General features: G+C 42.0%; 1 protein-coding gene across 2 annotated transcripts; it reads right to left on the bottom strand.

Annotated features, from left to right (window-relative positions):
- Positions 1-6: 6 nt before the first annotated feature.
- Positions 7-12174, bottom strand: LOC135429246 (uncharacterized). 2 transcript variants are annotated; one of them, XM_064683512.1, is made up of 15 exons: positions 12030-12174; positions 8674-8821; positions 8496-8620; positions 8230-8440; positions 7673-7805; positions 7468-7604; positions 6761-7402; positions 6500-6701; positions 5714-6093; positions 5013-5566; positions 4649-4948; positions 2574-4235; positions 1239-2164; positions 803-1184; positions 7-144 (listed from the first exon to the last, which is right to left on the bottom strand). In XM_064683512.1, exons 1-15 carry the CDS (start codon positions 12090-12092, stop codon positions 91-93), a joined length of 5919 nt encoding a protein of 1972 aa, XP_064539582.1. In that variant the 5' UTR covers positions 12093-12174; the 3' UTR covers positions 7-90. The 2 variants fall into 2 exon arrangements, with proteins under 2 accessions (XP_064539582.1, XP_064539581.1); XM_064683511.1 differs by lacking the exons at positions 7-144; positions 803-1184; positions 7468-7604; ... (3 more) ...; positions 8674-8821; positions 12030-12174 and having other exon boundaries at positions 1220-2164; positions 6757-6902.
- Positions 12175-20687: the final 8513 nt, after the last annotated feature.

Here is a 20687-nt window from a genome sequence, read left to right as displayed (position 1 = left end):
TTGTTTTGTTTTATTCATGCACATAATATTTAATTACTTAACTAACGGCACACACATTGTCTGATTTAAAATAAATAAAATCCAGCTAACTCAAGCCTTGATCACGCCCCGCAACAGAATTGGCAGCGTGGGTCCCATGTGGAGCTGGAAGCGTAAAAAAGATGTATGTTAAAAAAAAACATAGTAAATTAAAAATAACAGCAATTAGTATATTCGGGTAGCCGAAGTTCTGATACCCTTGCAGAAGGCATATGAGTACATTTACTTGATCCAGAACAATTAATATTTCATATATGATAAGCTGTTCTCTGTTCTATGAAGGCATCACACGCAAATATTCCACCAGCAAATGCCTGTATAGAACAGATATTTATCTATAATACATTAAATATCGTTCAGTTGTTAATAACAAATTTGTTTAACTATAAACTATGCTGATTAAATTATTCATTCAAAACTTTAAACCGGAGCTGCTTTCTGCTTTTGTGATAAATTACAAAAGAAAATAGTTAATTCAACAAAACCCCAAATATCTACCCAGAGTTTCGATGACAGCTATATAATCAAGTAATCAAATCTGAAGGAATCACAAATATTTGATATATAAATCAAAGATAGGTATCCTCAAGAAGTTTCACTGCAATAACTGCTCAGGGAGATCAGCTAACATAGGCACAGACAGATGGACAACTCAAATTTAGACTGATCAAAAATATAAATATCAGCCAAAGCCATGCTAGATAATACATTCGACAATATACAAATCTATGCTCAGCAAATTATATGGTAAAAGCTGACTTACATCGACGTATATATAGTCCACAATGCGCTGGTCGAGCTCATAGTACTTGGACTCGGGCTTAAAGTAGCCAATCAGGCGCATATCGACGCCTGAGAAATTGGATAGCTTTGCCGTATGGATCTTGGCCAGCGTGAAATGATGCTTGTGATCGGGATAGACGGAGAGATTTAAGCTATTGTAATACTCCTCGATCATGCGGCGATCCTTGTCCGTAATATCGCGCTGATGCCGCACAAAAGAGTCGAAATCAAAGGAATGCGCATGCTTCAGCTTGGGATTCGTATCCGCGTCCAATAGACGCTCCCACATGTTGCGGTAGCTCTTGTTAAAGAACTCCGGCTCCGTACACTTCTCGGCCCAGTAGGTAAACTTCTTGTCGGGACTGTAAACGGGCAAATATTAGACTTTAGCTGCAAATATCATTTTGGCTACTCACTGGTTTTCCACGTTAAAGTCCACATAGAGTCCCGGAATACGGACTGCCGTGCGTGCGGCTGCTATGAGTTTGCCGGGTCCAAAGAAATGCAGACGCAATTCGAAACGCCGCAGGGTATTTCGGGTCAGCGGACCGAGATCTAGGACATAGGCCAGCTGCTCGCAGGGCAGCGGCTGGACCGTGAAGTGCCGGACATTGACCGGCAGCTTATAGCCCTGGGGCCGGGTCTGGTTCACATAGCTGTTGTAGACCTTCTGATGCAACGTATACAAATCGGGTTTGTTGCGCAAACGATGTACGTAACGCTCCGTGACGAGCATCTGGTTGAGCACGACAGCATTTGGCAGCTCCTGATTGTTATTGACCAGCACATAGGTCTTGAACATCTTGAAGAGCTGTATGTCATGAAAGCGCTGCCTTTCACTGGGCATATCCTCCTCGCTCGCGGACAGCTCACTAAAATCGCTGGACACCTGATCCTCCTGTTCGTCCTCCTCCTCGCCCTGAGCCGGCGGCTCTTTGTCTTGCTCCGTTATGCTCTTGAATATCTCGTAATTGTATATCTTGCGCATGAATTCATACTCCTCCAAAATCTCTGATATGCTCTGCTCCACCTTAGGCAGCGGCGTCGTTATATTCAAGATGGGCATGATGCCCTGGCCACGCAGCCGAAAAAAGCTGTACGCACTATTGTTGATCATCACGCTGAATATGCGCAAAAAGTTCTCATTGAAGGCCAGAATGCCGGACACTTTGACCTTGTCGTCGCCCAGGGGTTCCAAAAACAACGCCTCGTCCTGCATGATTTTGGCATAGCCATCGATCAGACGCGTCTCGTTGTTAGCTGGTCCCATTAAAAGCAAATGCAGCGGATATTTGGTCACATTGGCAATGCGCACAACGGTATTAAAGGTCTCGTACCAGGGCTACATAGATATGGATATAGATTAAGTGAGAAAATAAATAAAATAAAATAGGAAAATAAGGAAAATGAGAGAAAAGCAAACTTGAAATTGACGAAGATCAAATACCCTGTCTACCGTAGATAATAATATAGAAAAAATGCAAATAAGAAAAAAAAGGGATATGCGAGAATACCCAGGGTATAGATAGATAAGTAATATAGAATAAATGGGGAAAAAAATAAGTGAAGAAAATAAGGAAAATACAATAACCAAAAAAAAGGGGAAAATTCTTTAGAGAACTCAATTTTCAAGGGATCCCCACAAAGGCAACAACAACTAAAATATGTTAAGTCGAGGGGTTTGATTGAGAGACAAAGGATCTAAATAGACTGAGAGTTATATAGTTCTACAATATTTGCCTAATACGCACCCTGATGCTCAGATAGATATTGTCCTTGTAGTATTTGATTTTCTGTACCAAATTGACAAGGGTCACCGACAAATATTCGCTCCGCCCGCCAATGACATCCAGCTGGAAGAGCGACCTGACCTCATGGGAGCGACGCACATGCGGCAGATGAAGCAGGCATTCCTGATTGTCCAGTTTCTGGACTTGACCCGTCTTATCGTAGAAGTAAATGAAACGATCCGAGAAACAGTATTCGGAGGAGGGGTCAGACAGCTGCTGGCTGGACTCAATCTTTAGCCTATCCAAAATGTGATCGATTGTGTGCTGAACAAAGCTGGTGGAGCTGTGCCGATCGCTGTTGTCGAGCGACTCGGGCATATCATCCAGGGGTATGAGGAAGCGTCGATGGCCCAGATCGAGCTCGTTGATGATCTCATCGATGATCTCCCATATAAGGCTGCCATTTTCTTGCTCCCTGCGGTACTGGCAGCGACACTGCTGATAGCGCAACGTCATGTTCGGCTCCTCCTCGCAGGTGAAATTGTATTCCAGCGTGCGCAGGATCTCGGACAGAACCTCGGCGACCGCATCGCCCGAATTATCGCCACCAACGTAATGCTCCGATTCCTCGATGCGTCGCCACTTGAAATCGGCTGTGGTGCAGCCGTGATTGATGATAACCACATTATGATTGAAGGGACGACCGCGATCAAAGAGCACCAGTTCCGGCTGTATGATATGGATTTCGGGCACCAGCACGGTGAGGCGCAGCGACAGATGTTTATGCGTTTTGCCCACGGCATGGACATTGATGCGACCCTCGACCACCTTGTAGAAGATCTGCTTCATTGTCGACTTGTTCAGGCTGACGAAAATCTCCTTCTCCTCGCAACTCTTCAAAGACACTTGGATTTGCCTCTCAAACGTATGCTCATAGAGTTCCTTGATGCGGAATGGACCGACAACCTCGAGGACTACCTCATCAATGGGCAGGTTAACCAGACTGATCAGGTTGGCTGTGCGCATTTGTGAGCGCTCCTTGAGCGGATCATTGGGCTGGAAATTGAAGTTGAGCTGCTTGCGATCCCAGGTCAGCTGGCATTCGCCAAATTGTGCCTTGAATGTCATGCGTATCACTTGCTTGCGCTGCGGATATTTCAGATCCGTTACGACCATCATGAAGTCACAGAAGTAGGTACCCTCCTCGTAGCTGGTCATCATTATCTCCATGTAATCCTCGCCCTCGGGCGGCACCTCCAGCAGCTTCGGCTGTAGATCGAAACGTGCCGTCAGCGGTTGGTTGACACAGGCGCTCGTCTTCTTAGCCGGGTTGTAGGTGGTTAGCCGGGTCACATTTAAGCGGTAGGAGCGATGTCCCAGATTGGTCAGCTTCACCGGGAATCGATAGCGATAGATATTTGCCATAAAGTTTTCCTTGGTGTCCGTGAAGAGTAGACCCGCATCGAAGCCCTCTTTAATGTTGGGATCAAAGTAAATGGGCACTCCCTCCACCAGAAAGGTAATTGGTATTTCGATGACATTGTCAAACTGCAAATCTATATATAATGTGTTCACATATAGATCTGGATCGGGAAACATTGACACCAAGGTCGTGTACATGCTCTGACCAGTGGGCGCCAAAATGCCGCCGCGCGTTGTCAGATGCTGAAACTCGATGTCTTTCTGGGGGTAATGCGTAATATTTGAGTACATTTCAACAGGTATTCGATTTCGCAATTATATCTGATCCTTAGCTGATGAGAAAGCTAATATAAAAGAAAGCATTCGAGCAAAAGCTTTGAATCGAACCAAAACACGTTTCGGATACTCGAACAATTATTTTGGTCGTTCGAGTCAAGGCTCAATTTTATTTTGATTCGAGCTCTTCAAGTTGCAGACAAAAATTCGTATCATCCGAAAAATAGTTCGAGCTCGCTTCAAACATGACTATTTTCGAGTTCGAGCTAATCTTTGCTTTAGCTCGAACATGTTGCTGACTCGGGTTCGGTGAGACGGTTAATCGGAATTTGAAGCAAGTGAATCATGGTATTTGTTTTTATCATTAACTGCGAGCCATTGTCTAATTATACACTTACCAATTTCATAAGGAGCACTGTATTGGTTGGCGAACAATTGTCTATATATATATAAAATTTGCTGAGCTCAAAAACCTGCAGACGTACGTGGATAACACTCGGTGTGATGCATATTAACGTGGGCAAGACATTTGCAAACAAATGAAATGGTTGAGGATATGGATCGCCGACAACTCGTACAAGACCCGAGAGTTTGTTTGAACCGAGAACACGGAACGCAACCATACATTTGCCAACCGTATGGGAGTTCGGGCCAATGTAGAACTTCCAGCTGCCATCACGAAAATTCATCTCATTTGGCTGTGCATAATTAATAGATAGGTTAATATTATCATACTTGCATCTGTTCTTTTGTTAAACTTACAATCACATCATAGTGTACAAACCCGGCGATTTTGGACGTGTTCCAAAATATCATATCGAATGCATACTCCTCGCCGGCATAGATAACGCGATCAGTCAGATCGACACAGTTCTCCCAAGTGATTTCCGGCGTGCAGCAGTTGTACTCGAACCAGACCTTCGAGCAAAGGAATTCCGATTTGATCAGTGTCTTCAGGTGATGATCCTCCGTGGATTCAGTTGTTGCTATCGGCGTGGCCGGACAGATGCGCACGCTCAACGATCGATGAAAGTAGCCAACGCGATTCGGTACTATCAATATGGTAATGCTGCGTCCAGTGTTGGGTCTCAGATAGATAATCTCATTGTCGCAATACACCTCATTGGGATCAGTTGGTATGGCATTCCAGTCGAGGAATGTGAAATTGTCATGCTGCTTCATAATGTTAAAGTAGTTCGTGTTCAACAGACTGCTTAGAGCCTCTTGTATGACACGCTTGTCCGTTTCCGATTTGTCGAAAATCTTCTGTTTCTTTAGATTTTTCAACAGATGGGCAGCCATTATAGGAACCGGCTCTGTAAGACAGGAATTAGTCGTCAGTTTGAAATAGGCCAAATAGATAGCTCCGATATACCGAAGTTTTAATAGCAGATTTTCAGAATATGGAATAATAATTCGAAGCTGGAATAAACAGAAGGACAGATAGTTTCCTTTCGGATTACCCATGATATCCTCTTCAAACTCAATGCTATAAACGGAGTCGTTGACCGAAAGGGACTTCTCGGACATCATATCGGGCTCGGCAGTGGTTAGCTCAATTTTTTCATTCGCATCATAATTGGGGCTGCGCAGATCCTCGTGTACTTGTTGCAACTGTTTAATGGGATCTTTTATCGTTATGGGCAGCATTTCGGTGGAGTCGCGTATATTAAAGACCAAAGGCTGTTCTAAGCCATCATCCACGGCAGTCACCTGCAGGGTGATGGGCACGGCCAAAGGATTCATTAGCAGCATAAAACGTTTCTGGGGCACAGCAAAGGGTATGCTGCCGAATTCGACAAGTTGTGGAAATGTGCGCAGCTGAACATGTTGGCCAATGCCCCTGCAGAGGGAGAGAGAGAGAGAGAGAAACAGAAGGTTGAAGTTTGAAGCATAGGGCACAAAATAGAGCTCTGCATTGGACAAATTATTTGCTTCAAACTTTGATACTCAGTCGATTCAACCGAAAACCGAGTGACTCGAGCGAAGATTGAACAGGAGACTCACCAAACCTGAAGACATTATTACAAACGAAGTTCGAGCTGCTCGAGTTAGCAACATGTTCGAGATAACCAGCGATCAGCTCGAACTCAAACAAAATAGTTGAGTTTGAAGCGAGTTCGAACAGCTCGAACTTATCTTTCGGTCGATTCGCCTCGACTCGCTCGACCGAAATAATTGTTCGAGTATTCGTAAGTTCGGTTGACCCGATGATGCAGAGCTCTAGTTCGAAAGTCGTTAGAACTAACTTTATGATAACATTATAATACGCGCCGTTTTCCACCTTAAATCGCAGCGTCACAAAGAAACGTGAGCTTACAATGGTGAAGAAGGATACATGAAAGATGCCACGATCGCATGGCTCCAAAACGAAACCCTCTGGGGGCGTAACGCGAACTCCGCAGTTTTCCGGTTCCAGACAATCCTTGTACTTGACCCTGGCAACTACGCCTGAAGAGAGAGTGCGATGTTATATTTTTGGGAACTGGAGCAACAGTTCGCTTACCGACCATCCACATTTAAGATTTTGATGAAGGCGCAATGCTCCTCCCCCAAATAGATCTTACGAAAGTCGATTACTTTCGGAAATACCTCCACCTCGATACCACTGATATCCCCCTCGGCGACTATATAATGGGAAGTGATGCAATCGCTGAAATCCGTGAAACAGAAATTGATTTTCGTGCGCTGTACAAATGGCGGTTCGTCCTCTTCAAAAAAGGGCTCTTCACTTTCGACGGGTCGGAATATGAGGTTTATCTCATATGAGGCCATCGCTTCCAGTTCCGTGGGCGCCTCCATTCGGAAGTGAGTGGCAGCTGATTCCGAATATGATAGACTAACGCTTTGGCCCACATCGTCAAAATCGTAGAGGAGCACGCTGTGCATGCTGATGGCCGACTCGAGTAGTTTATCCGATATCGAATGTTCCGATGCTTCGTCCGACCCAATTTCATCATACTCTTCTTCTGATTTTGGTCCGGCATAGAAGGAGGTGCTCATCATGAGTGCATGGGGGCTCTCGTTGCATATTGTTATCGTGCGTTGCATTTCCTCGCCAAATTTGTTCTGGCCAAAGGATAGGTAGCCACGGTTTATGTACACGCTCATCGATTTGGGCACATACTTGAAGACCACCAGCCTGGGTGGAGCTGTAGAAAGGGGGTTGGTTGTTGTTATAGATCAGTCCTCTCTCGCTCGCTCCTTTGATACGTACTCACTCCAAATTTTACATTGAAGAAACCCTTGTATTCCTGCAGATTCTTTGGATCGAATTTGATCAACAGCTTGAAGTAGTCGCGCGGCACTATCACGTTTTTGTTCAAAGGGTGCAGGGTGATTCCCTTAAAACTACTGCAAATTATAGAAAAAGAAAATAAAGTCCGTTCAATTTGCATAGCTTAAGGATAATCATAACTTACACTCGGTATTTCACTTTAACGGGATCTTTGGTTGGATTGTACATTATCAATTCATAATGCGATCTGTCCCTGGGCACGGTGGGGGGCAGGGTTATGTGCTCGCAAACATACGGCTCGGTCATATTTTTCAAGACTGCGGATGAATTTCAAAGTAAGCATTAGGGCTGTAGTCGAGAGAGCTTGAATGGGAGTTACCCTGTACCCAGATCTAATGTGATTCAAAGATGTCATTTAAGAAAAATTCGCGTAAGGGGGGTAAAATCGATATTTATCGACAACGATAAAATATGGGTAACGGAATTTATCGGAAGAGATATTTGTCGGAAACGATAATAACTTTAAATGATATTTATCAAAATAGTTTTTGAACGTAACCGTTAATTCAATGTCGATAAACACCCATTTCCGATTAGTATCGTCTAATAAATCGAACGACTTAACAGTGGATTCTGATCACAATTATATATATAATATTGGATCGAATATGGCCTGAGATCCCTTTACCCCTTCCGGTTACAGGGTATTAGCACCACAATCATTTACACTCATCCATTTACCTATTATGGGCACTTGAAACGTTATGTTTGGATGAAAGGAATGAATAAATATGTGACGTGGCCGATTTATGTTGCGAGACGTTTTGCTACGAATGTTGATCTTCACATTGAGTTCCTTGTCTGTCTCAATAAAACGATTTAGGTCGGGTCGCGGTATCACAATTGTTGTATCGCTGGGACTATCCGTGGTGATCAGGATTCTACGTTGATACTAGGAAGAGGAGAATGGAAATAGTACGAATAGGTATAAAAATGTAATATAATACCAGTCCATTGTTTCGAATCGCTATGTTTAGGCCGTATGTTGAATTCTTTCGAAAGGGCTTCTTCTGTATTATCAAACGTGGCGCAATATGCAGACTGTCCACCAGATTGCCATATTCACTGTAGTCTGTGAAGAGATTAATGGTATATACGTACAATCGGTTGTGGGTGAAAACTTACACTCTTTGGCAATGCAACAGCCGTAGTCCCTCGAACGTGTGGTGCGATAGGATCGCTGCGGCACTCGGGGCTCGTCATCCTCAAAGCTAGCCTCATTGTATTCCTCAGTCACTTCGGTGCCATTTGTGCTCACAGTTTGGGATTCTGGCTTCATATTAAAACGTGGTGTTGGGCACGTTTCCATTTTTTATATTATTTTCATTGAAACTCGAAACAAAATTAGTTTGTGTATATTGTGTCATTTATATTCGGATGTGTATTAAATGGGCGAGTGTTTTACTGTCTTCTCTCTCTCTCTCTAGATGGTTTCCACCTATTTTCCGCACGTGGAAATGCATTGCAGTGTATAGGTCTTACATATTATTATACTTTGCTTTCAATAATTAAATTTGTTGCCAATTCTTTCGCTCTTTTTGTCCCTAATTTGTCGTCCTGATCAGGATTTTATATATATATTGTTTGTTGCCAGAGTTGCCACCATTTGCTTGTTACAAACATTTGCACAGCTTCTCGCATTTTTTGACATTGGGTAATGTGTCAGGTTAATTTAACTAAATTAGCTAAAAAATTAAATATAATAAAGTAAAACATATTTAAATAAAATTTTTTTTAAATCTAACATAGTATATATAAAGTATATAAGGAAAATATTTGCATTTGCTTTTTGCTCGGAGCACATGATTGTGTCATCCTCTTAACCAAACACGGACATCAACAAACACACACACACACACACACACACACACACACACACACACACACACGCAGAGATTTTTGGCAAAGGCAAAGACAATCTCATGTTACGTATACGCCCCGTTGTTGTTTGGGAAAACAATTTCAATTTGGCAAAACTCAACGCAGCGTGTGACCAACAAAATGTCGAACGTATTGGGCAGGCCAAAGACAGACGTGGCCGGAACGTGGCTCAGACTGAAGCTGATGCCAAGGCACAAATATGCAGCAACAGCAAGAGCAGCTGCCAATGCAGAAACAAAGTCGTTGCGAGCCTTATTTATTTGTTGGTCCCGTTTCGTTGATCGGTTCATTCCTGCATTTGGCAAAAGGCGAAATGTCCTTTTGTGCTAAATTAATGATATGGGGCCAGGCTAGGGCTAGTGGAGCGTGTTGGAACCGAACCGACGTGCGGTTAGCTCGGTTCGACTGGCCTCGTCTATTGCCATTGCCATTCTTATTGTCAAACGGACGCAAGTAAAACAAATAAGAGGACTATAGTCGGCAATGATCGACTGGCAGTTACCCTGATAAAAACTAAGGTTTGATAAAAAATTAGGTTTCTATAGTCCACGCTTAATGAAATTGTCGGGGCTTTACTATGCAAAGCACTATGTTATATATATTCAAAAATGTTCGACATATACAAATATACAAAAATTTTGGACCCTTTTAGCTAATTGACATACACTTGAAGAGTCTAGCTTATATAGGCGCGAATATGTGTGATACTTATCGATTTCGTGCAAACGGATAAGCTATCGATAATTAAAAATAAACTTTATCTTTGCAGGTGAAGTCTCTCTCTCTCTCTTTCTCTCCCTTCTTCTCTCTTTATCTCTCGTTATCTCTCTTTCTCTTTCTTTCTCTCTCTCTTTCTCTCCCTTTCTCTGTCAAGTCTCTCGCTCTTATAGACAGACATATCAGAGGAATATTATGTATCACTTATGGCGTAGACAAAGCCTCCTCCTCTTCCTATTACATACATTTGCAGTAAACCAATATACCCTTTTTCGCACAGTTTCAATGGGTTTAGGGCATAATAAAAAATTGGCCCCAAAGCCAATGCAACCGCAAAACGAACAAAGAAAATTGAAAGCAAGGCAAAAGGATGTGCTAAAGGATGCCAAACTATTTTGCATGTGTTGCCACCCCCCCCGCCCAGCTCTTGTTTGTGACCACTCCCCGCCCCCTCTCCTCCTCTTCTAGTCCAAGCAGTGGGCGTGTTTGTGCTCGTCGTCCGTCGCACTCGCCCTGTGTTTATTATCGCCGGCAAAGCGCTTATAAATCACGCCACTTCACATGCACCCGAAGCACGAACAGGACGACGCCCGGGCACAAGGACTCCGAAGCACAGATAATGGAACTGGCCACTGTCCACACATGTCAGGTTGCGGTGTCGGCGGTCGCCGTAACAAGATACCCGAAAATTGCAGAGTCTTTCAATGCATGCTGCAGCGCAGACTCGATACGATGAAGAGAAATATGTGCTCCTACTCCGGCTAAAATGACAAAGAGCAGCGACTTCTGTTCATGTTGCGCAAAATGCTTGCCAGGGGTATTCTTGTCAACACTCTCAGTCAACACTGAGCTTATATGGTCATCATAGCCGGGCTCAGACTGTACCCCACAGTCTGTCCGCAGCTATTTAAGCTCAGCTCCCAGTTAAGCTATTCTTTTGAAACATGGTACTGTTGTTGTTGAGTTCAAATAATTGATTGAAATATCATATTTTTGGGGTTCACAAATGTCTACTTTTTATAAGCTTATTTTTTGGGGGGTATTCTCTAGTTCTTAAAAAAGATATGCAAACTGATAATAATAACTCTAGGTGGAAGGAAAGTTAACACTAAAGAAATGAGAGCATTGAATCCGGAAAATACATATTTTGGTTCATGAAAGTTTCACTAGTGAAAGGCCTAATAGCAGCCTTAATAGAAAACAGTTCCAAAGCTTAAGGCTCTATTTAATTAAAATGGTACTAAAATATCAAGTTCAAGGCTAGGTTAGGTAAGATTTTCTATTCTTTTTTGTATATATGTTTTATTAGTTATGCGAAGAATCAGCCGTTAATATCAATATTTTTGAAGTCTTTTTTTTGCTCGATCTGGGAGATTGTCCTCAGTCCGTAGCTATAACTACTTGAGAATTATAAGCGACTAGGCTAAGCATCAGGTTTGATCTATGCCTTGATTTGATTAAGTATCGTAGTGGAAGGCACAAAGTGTAGAATTCAGAATCCTGAGAAGTCGATAGTGAAATAAATCTCTGCTCTGGATTAAAACTAACTCATTATTATTAAATATATTGAGTTCTGCGGAGAATGGAAGTAAGAGTAGTCTATGGCCGCATTACAATGGATTATTAGCTTTTTTTTAAGTAAGTCGAAGAATGGAAATAATAAAAAATAGAGTTTAACGTGTGTCCAATATATGTTCAGATTAGATAACTGTACGCCAAATACCTGAAAGGGTATTTAATTTATTGTCAGCCTAAAAGGACTTGTTTTCCTCTATTGTTCTCATTGAAATTTGATAGATAGCGTTTGCCCAGTTGCCTTTTGTGCGGCTGCTTCTGGTTAGCTCTAACATATATGATTCTATTAAGTGGTAATTTATGCTTACCCAATTGCCGCCAACAGCAGCCGCTGTCAATTGAATGTCCTTATTAAAGGACTCCTTGCGCATGACATTATTATAAACCGGATGCGAGTGACACTACGAATGAGGCCGCCAAAGTTTTATGCTCGTCTTCTTCCGGGTGGGGTTTTTACGACTGTTTGGCCAGCTCTGAGTGTAAAAAAAAGCCAAGCTCTGTTCTGTGTGTGGCCTGGAAAAATAAAGATGATATCAGGCAATGGACTAGTCAAGTGCTGGTCTAGGCAAGGTAAGTTCTCTCTCCGAAAAAAAAGGGGAAAAAAAACGTACCTTGGATGCGAACGAGGTTTTTATTTGTCCGGCTTATGTGGTCCTTACGACTGTAAAGTGGCAATTCTTTAACAATTTATGTTGCCAAACCAAAGTCGAGTGTGTGCCCGGCGAGTTGGGCCCTGCAACAGCTGACGCCAGCTGCTGCCCTTCGGTTGGATCCCCCCTCCAACCCTCCAACCCACCAACCCAAGTCCAACCCTCTCTAGTGCTGTTGAAGGGTTCGCGTTTTTTATATTTGGTTGGGTCCGTCGGCTGTGAAATTTTCGTGAATTTATGAGCACTTGAGAGCAGGCGCCATCGCCATCGCCAGCGGCTGCGTTGTCCTCATCCTCGTCCTGGCGACTTTGTTGGCCTAATATAAATTTCAACTTGAACAACAACTGGCCGAGCGCCTGGCAACATTTTAATGCGCGTCGCGGCTACTTTTTTTCATTACCCTGTATTAATTGGCGTAAAGGGGGCATACGTGCCTTGTACAAATGTATAGGTAAAAAAAAGTATCGTAAAGCTCGCTTTCTAAGCTCGGGCCGAAGACTGATATCGATAAGTATCGGTTTAAGAGTTCATTGAGCATTTCTCCGAAGTTTCAGCGCATATTTATCTTTTATGCTTGACAGCTTTTAGAGAAGTCTAATCTTTTGTGCTTAAAGCTTCTTCTTTAATCTACTTTTTATCGATAAATATCGATGTTAAGCCTAGCTCAATTAGAATAGCTCTAAGATTTCAGAGCAAGTTTACTTTATATCGATAAAGATCGATTTTATGACTAGATCAGTAAGCATATCGATTTTATATCGATTATATGTATCGATATATATCGCTTTTAAGCAAGATATCATAGAGTTATCTCTAAGATTTCGGAGTAGGTTTATATTTTGTGCTTCAAGCTTCTTTAATTTACTTTATATGGATAAATATCGATTAAAAGACAAGTCTATCGAGCATCTCTCTTAGTTTTGAGATTAAGTTTATCCCTATTTTTAGATGGCTGCTCTCATTTACTAAATGCCGATAAATAACGATTTCAGGCCAAGAAAAATTTGACTTTTGTAGATAACTGCTGAACATGCCACAAAAATAAAAGTGAGCATATAAATACTACAGAGTATCTTTTAGTCTGGCATTCTCGACTCATCACGCACGTTTTGATTTTCTTTTTCTCATTTACTTATTTTTTTTGCTTTTCTAAGTGGCAGCAGCAGCGCAATAAAACGCTCTTGCGAATGCTTTGAAAGGATTGCGGCCAAGTGTGGTGCACGCTCGTAAATCGTAGACGCAGACGCCGACCCTTTGCCGTCGCATAAAAATTAGTTTACGTGGCACATAATTTTACATTAATTTCATTTCAAATGACCCAAGCGGTGCACCACCAGCCACCCCGGGCCCCCCCAGCCAGAGTTGCCAAATGCACATGTGTGTGCGACACACACGCACGCACACTTCGATGCTGCCACCGACGCATTCGCGAAGAGCTGAGAGCCGTCGCACGACTTGCCAAAAACCACTTTGCCACATTTTAAAGTATCTGTCACATAAAATACACACAGACTCTTGCCTGTGGCCACAAGCCTGTACCAGGCGTGGTGCCGCCTAAGGGGGAGAGAGAGAGGGGGGGGGGAGAGAGAGAGAGAGAGAGAGGGTGAGCTGAGTAAACTGCAACAAAATATTTTGTTTTTCTCCAGCTGCTGCACATTGAAAAAACAGACAGGCAAACAAAAACAAACACAAATGCTTATAAAATGATAAGTTGCCCTGCAACAAGACCACAACGTCGACGTCGACGTCATCGTCGCTGCTGACGACGCTAACGTGGCAGTGAAGTCAAGTGAAATGGACGAGTAACAACTGCAGCTCCCAAGACAGCAGCAGCAGCAGCAGCTACAAGAGTATCAAAATCCTAAGCAAACAACTGAAAATATTTATATGCAGTTAGCCGAAGATTAAATACCCTTTCGTACATATAGCGTAATATTAATTTAGGCCAAAGCGATTCTTTCAATTAATTAATTTATAAGCTAAATGAATCTTCTCGTTAGTCGAAGCTTAAAAACCCCTTCATTAAAAATGGGTAAACAGGGTATATTGTATTTGTGCAAATGTTTGTAACAGGCAGAAGGAAGCATCTCCGACCCCATAAAGAATATATATTCTTGATCAGCATCAAAAGCCGAGTCGATCTAGCCATGTCCGTCTGTCTGTCCGTCCGTCCGTATGTATGAACGCAAGGATCTCAGAACCTATAAGAGCTAGAGCTGAAATTTTAGCTGCAGGTCCTCCTAGTGCCTGCGCAGATCGAGTTTGTTTCCGATATTCGATAACTTGCCCCTTTTCCAAGAAATCGATAAAAATCGATATCGAAATCCTGTTTTTTGAGCAATTTCGGCAAATAATATGAGCTAGATTCACCAAACTTGACATGCAGCTTCTAGAATAGTATATATATATCAAGTATCTTTCATTTTATACCTATCAACTGTTGGAAGAAAAGGGTTCACGGTATCCCCTAGTCGGGAGCTCCCGACTAGAACCTCTTACTTGTTTTATTATTAATTTTAAAATCAGGCGTTGTTTTCAATTAAGCGATTTATATACAAAATATATCTTGCGGTTAACCGTATATTAAATACCCTTTCATACATATAGCACAGGGCATTATTATTTAATATTAATTTTAAAGCCAAGCTATTCTTTATATAAATTAATTTATAATCAAAATAAACACAGAGCTCAACACGCAATTTGGGCTTAAAAATGTCTTTATAATATGTTGCATATATGGTCAGATTATTTTAATAGCCTCTGCAAGGGTATGCAAAGCAAATAAGAATGCTAAGCTGGCAAGTACTCGACTGGAAATATACCCTTTAAAGCCATAAGAGAATGTGATATATAAATGCGATGCCTGCCACAAACCGAGCCATTTTAATGAGTATAGCCAAAGTTGCAAAGCTAAAGATGATGAGTAGAAGGTTGAGATAACAACAAAATAATATAAATTTATAATTCTATATGCCAAGGAAAACCACGTGACAAATTTGTTGTTTCTTGTTCTTGTTAACCCAATGGTTTCCCTAGAATGGCGAACATACGACTGATAGTGCAGATCATTTTGAATTTAACTAAAATACTCCCCACATAGTGCAGATCAGCTTTATATCAAATAAAATGCCCCCCACCTACTTACACCGAATACAGGGTATGTGTGTATATATGAAAAATAAAATACAGCTGCACTAGCATTATCGCTGTCAACGTCAGCGTCGATGTGCTGAGGAAATATTTTGTGTTAAGTTAGTGCGGCAAGAAAAATGGCCGGGGTTACGGCTATAAGAAACTACATGAGCGAAGAAAAAAAAAGAAAGAAAGCACAACAAGTTGCATTTTAGAGCACAGCACAGAATGCAGACATTATAGCCTGCCAGTGCACAGCCCCGGCTGCCATACGCCGCGTATGCGTAATATTTGTGTGGCAATGCATGCAGCCACGCCCACAGGCAGGCAGGCAGGCAGGCAAGCAATTAGCGTGACAAATTACTTAGGCTATTGCCCCAAGCCGCAGGCGCCACAAAACCAAAAGCCCGGCCATGCCTCGATGTCAGTTAATATGAATGAAAACTAATTAAAAATTTACAACTGATTGACTGCACAATTTTCACACGAATATCGCAAAATTCTGACATTGTCCGGCAAATGGGCTGTCAAATGATGCATCCGGAGGTCAGCTGGCAACAAGCAGAGCCACATCCACAGCGTGACCCACACCGAGATCCACACCGAGACCCCTGAAAAGTGGCCACTGCAATTTATGCTAATGCTCGTTAGTGAAATCAAACAGCAGCAGCAGCAGTGCAACAATTATGTAAACAACAGGGCCGTAAAGCAAACTACGTGTACAAGCTGTCTGACGAATAGACGGACAGACGGACGGACAGACGGACGGACGGATCGAACAGAGCGTACATATGTTGGCAAGAACAGCTGTGACAGCTGTCGCACAGTGGGCACATCATGGAAAGAACTTGCTCAGCAGCTGTCGCATAGTGGGCATAGGTTGTACCTGAAAATGAGGATCAAATTGTGAATGCATACATTAATTTTCAATTGAATATGATTATCATATTAGTGGAGAATACTGCCCAATAAGATCAACTTACTTTTGCTATACTGCTAAAACATATTCTCCTCTCACAGCATTTCAGATAATGATCTTGATTTTTTTTAATGCAATTGTAAATTGGCATAAGATGCGAACTTCGCAAAATTCGTTCTACAGCATGGAAGTCGTTGTTGCAGCTTAGCACTGTGTTGTTTCCTAGTAATTGGTCGATCTGGTAATAAGCTCTATCAGCTTTTTGGATTCCTACTGCGGACTTTTTGTCCCTCTTTAAATAGTTATTCTAACTGCGATAATCGCGAGGGCCAGCAAATATCTCGAAATGAGCTTAAAGGCTCTGCATACCATATATAAAATTAATGATAATATTATAATAATTATTATAATAAAAACTCTTTTAAGTTTGTAAAATGATAAGGAAAAAACATTCCTATGATCACCCAAGAGAAATATTATACTTTAGCTATTTCTTCTATGGATTATAAATTTTGTATTATGTCCTTTATTAAATCGAGAGTATTCATTTTTGACTTTTATTTTAATTGCGCAATTTTCTTTATTATTTTAATAATTATTATTCAAATTGTTTTGATTAAACTATAAGCCAAACCGTCAAAGCAAGTGTAAAAATCAGTTATATAACTAAGAACTCTCCGCTTCTGGTTTAGCCCACTGTGGTGCATCGGTTGCACAATATATATTGACGCATATATTGCCAGTGACAATTAATCTGCTAATTGCCAATTTAAGCACGTAAACCAAACACAGGCGGCTGCAGCGACAGCAACGACAACGACTGGGCATCAAACGACATGAGGACAGCAAGGGGGGGGGGAGGGGGGGTGGGTTCTGGTGGGCCGGTCAGTAACTGGCAGTTATGGGCTAGCAAACGATTTGAAAAGTTTACGTGTGACAACAATTGGTGCAAGTGGCAACTGCAACTGCAGCTGGAACTGCATTTGATTTGTCGCAGGACATTCGAGTGCTCGACTCGGCGTAATTGAAGCTAATGAAAGTCAACAAGGAGCCGCTTTTGATGCTGGCAAACGTTGCACTCGTTGCACACAGGGCGTATGAATATAATCAGGCAGAGTCTGCTCTCGTAAATACATAAATTAGTTTTGTTGCTGACACGCCGATTTGATTTACGTAACCCAATGTCGGCGACTCCGGAAGTCGCACAGGCACACACACACACACACAGTCGCAATACCCGATTCGCAGGGTATACGCATCCTTCACACAATGGCTGCCTAATGAACACGCACTTCTTCTGCTTCTCCCTCTCGCTCTCTCGCTTAGTTCTTTTGCATTGAGCTATGTGCTCGGAATTTTCGACAATAATATTTTCTGCAATATTGTAAAGTTTTCTTTTTTTAAGGCGACTCTGGCTAAATGCGCACCATTGTTTGGTTTGACGTGAAGTTTGACATCCTTTTTTGTTTTTTTTATAAATTTTTTTTATTTTTTAAGGCAGGGCGCTTGCAATACCCTAACGATTGCCGCAGCTCATTAAATTTAAACAACGCCAAACGACAAGCAAAAGAGTAAAACCACAAAAGCCTTTTGCTTTCGATACCCTGTTGCTTAAACAGGGAAACGGGGCATATAGGGTTCGTGCAATGTTCTGCTGTATGTTTGGCAGGAATTATACAAGCCAGCGATACTCTATATTAGTATGAATGTGATGATAACGTCCACTTTAAGTAGCAACATTTACTAGATAAAGGTTTGAACCCTGAAGTTGGAAGACGCAGATTCAAACCCGGAGTTTCGAACCTATACTTTCTGCAACTGTTCAAACAACTTGACAACTCACACATATGTTTATTTTTTTCACAATTTCCGGGTGCTCACTTTCTTGATTGGCAAACAGAGTATCGTGCAGTCGTTGGCTAATGATTGCATTGAGTCTGGCTGCTAGCCTTTGCCTTTTGGCAGCAATTGAAACACAAAGAGCATCATTGTCAACTCCGTCGACGTCATTTACCACATTCAAAATGCCATTAAAAGCATACTAAAATTAATTTGTAGCAATTAGTTGCAAATTGCAAGAAAGCGAAAAGAAAAGGCGAAACAAAGCGGAGCAAACGAAGCAAAAGGGCCGCAGCAAAGCGCAGAAATTGCTCAACATTTTTATGTGTTTTTTTTTTTTTTTTTGTGCGCATTTAGAAAACCGTCCATGGAAACGTTTGGGGGCAAAATCATAAAAACTGCCACAACCAAAAAGGACCACAATTAGACCAGCATACCAGGCGGAGCAGGGGTGTAGAAGGGGGAGGGGGTGGGGGGGGGGGCGGTACGCACCAAGCGTAGTCGAGCATAAATAAATGCTGTGTTATTTTTGGCAATTATTTTCACATTCGAGTGTCTGTCCTACAATGGAGCTCATTTGTAATTTGCAGCCGAAAAATGCTCGCATTGTGCTCAGCTGTTGCCCATTGCTCGTATACCCTGTACTCGTAAAGAATGTTCCAGAAGGAATATCAGCAGCTGTATTTAAAAGACGGCAGAAAGGTTCAGTTGTTGATTTCATAGGGCATAGACATATTTCTTTCTGTCTTATCATCCTAGGCGATAAATGGACGATAGTTAAAGAGCAAAATGAAAAATTTTGTTTCTCATTATATAATACTTTCTACCAATTTTTCTATATACCGGCGTAAGCCTTTGCTTTAATCAAGGCGTTAGTTTAGAAGCTGGAAGATACGTAGGCGATAAGAAAGCGAAAACGATAACAATGGGAGATCTATAAGATTACACTTTATCCTTACTTTTGCAAGAAGGCATATTTTTTGACTGAATCTGTAAGTTGGCGGAATTCTGGCCAGTTTATAGGGTATTTGCCAATCTACAAGATACTCGCCAGGCCCGAAGTATTGTCGCTGGAAGATAAGTAGGCGATAAGAAAGCGATATGACTAAACGATAAGTGATCTAGACGATAACACTTCAGTCTTGTCAGCAACTGTGGACTGGCCTTTTTACAGGGTATTTTATAGCCTAGCACTTACCCGCAAGGACATGTTTACATGCTGTTCTTGTTGTTCTGTGACTGACGCCATTAATTAGGGTCCTTGTCGGCCTCAGTCAGCGCCAGCGAGCGATAGACATCTCGGTGCCAGCATTTGTCTTGAAAATGAGAATGCGTGAAGGGCATAAGGATTCGTTATGGGAGTATTCGGTATGTGAATATATATAGATATATGGCAACGGTTAGGCAGGGCGTATATGACACATGTTGTCAGCGTGCCCATCTTTCTTGTTACTGCTTCGACTGCTGCTACGACTACTACTACTATTTTCGCCGCTAATTGGAAAATGTCACAATTTATTTTATTTTTATGTTTAATTGGATTCTGCTTGGCAAAGTTTTACGCCCCTAACCAGAGCTGGGGGGGGGGTAACATCCTCCGTCGCCTAGGTACGATGCATGATAATTTTCTTAATTTGCGCGCCCCGATGAGCTGGCTGGCTGGAAGGAGGGAGCATGAGAGCGAGCGAGATGGCAACAAGAGCGAGAAACAAAAAAAAAGTAGATAGAAAAACCGAAACTTTTTCCATTTTGCTGATGGCATACGTGTACGTGTAAAAAGTTCAACCGCTGCGAGGACATGAGCTCTCACAAGGACGAGCACTCTTCAAAGGTGCAAATAAAGTAAATTATTAGTTTCTTCTTCTTCTTCTTATGCTTCAGATGCGGATGCGGATGCTGCTGCTGCTGCTACTTGTGGATTTCCGCTTCAATTACTGACGCTACTCGCATAAATTTCACTTGACAAACTTCTCTGATAGTTGGAAACAGGTGCGGAGACAGCGAGAGAGATTGAGAGAGCGATAGAGAGAGAGAGAGCAAGAAAAAGAGAGATAGAGGGGGAGGGAGTTAACACACAGATAAACATCTGTTTGTACGCATTGCCAAATTAAGAACTACCGCCGCGCGCCAAATGTAATTCCCATTGCGTCAGCCGAGAGTTTTGCTTCTATACAAGAAATTCCGCTTTACGTGCTCGGCAGCATGTCTCAAAAGTAGAACAGAAAATATTCAATTAATTTGGCTTGTTTCATACGTCATTTTCACCTGACTTGGCAAGTTGAGGGAAACTATACGAACAAGTAATACGATAGTCGACATATTTTTGATATACATCGTTATATAACGGGTTACTTTTTTGGTGAGTTTATGGCTAAAACCGAATAGAAATCACATCAGTTCGAAGTCGAAATACCATTATTCAA

This window comes from Drosophila montana, unplaced genomic scaffold (genome assembly GCF_035044405.1).
Source record: "Drosophila montana isolate Dmon_TW-CO22-7 unplaced genomic scaffold, ASM3504440v1 contig_2626_1, whole genome shotgun sequence".
Taxonomy (NCBI): Eukaryota; Metazoa; Arthropoda; class Insecta; order Diptera; family Drosophilidae; genus Drosophila; species Drosophila montana.
Note: the sequence above shows the minus strand (reverse complement) of the source record. Positions and strands in the feature narration are given on the sequence as shown.

Coding starts and splice junctions, on each gene's coding strand:
- LOC135429246 (XM_064683512.1), bottom strand. CDS start 12,092: ATGCGCAAGGAGTCCTTTAATAAGGACATTCAATTGACAGCGGCTGCT. Junction 7,605..7,672: donor GTTAAAGTGAAATACCGAGT/GTAAGTTATGAT, acceptor TATAATTTGCAG/TAGTTTTAAGGGAATCACCC. Junction 7,403..7,467: donor CAATGTAAAATTTGGAGTGA/GTACGTATCAAA, acceptor CCCTTTCTACAG/CTCCACCCAGGCTGGTGGTC.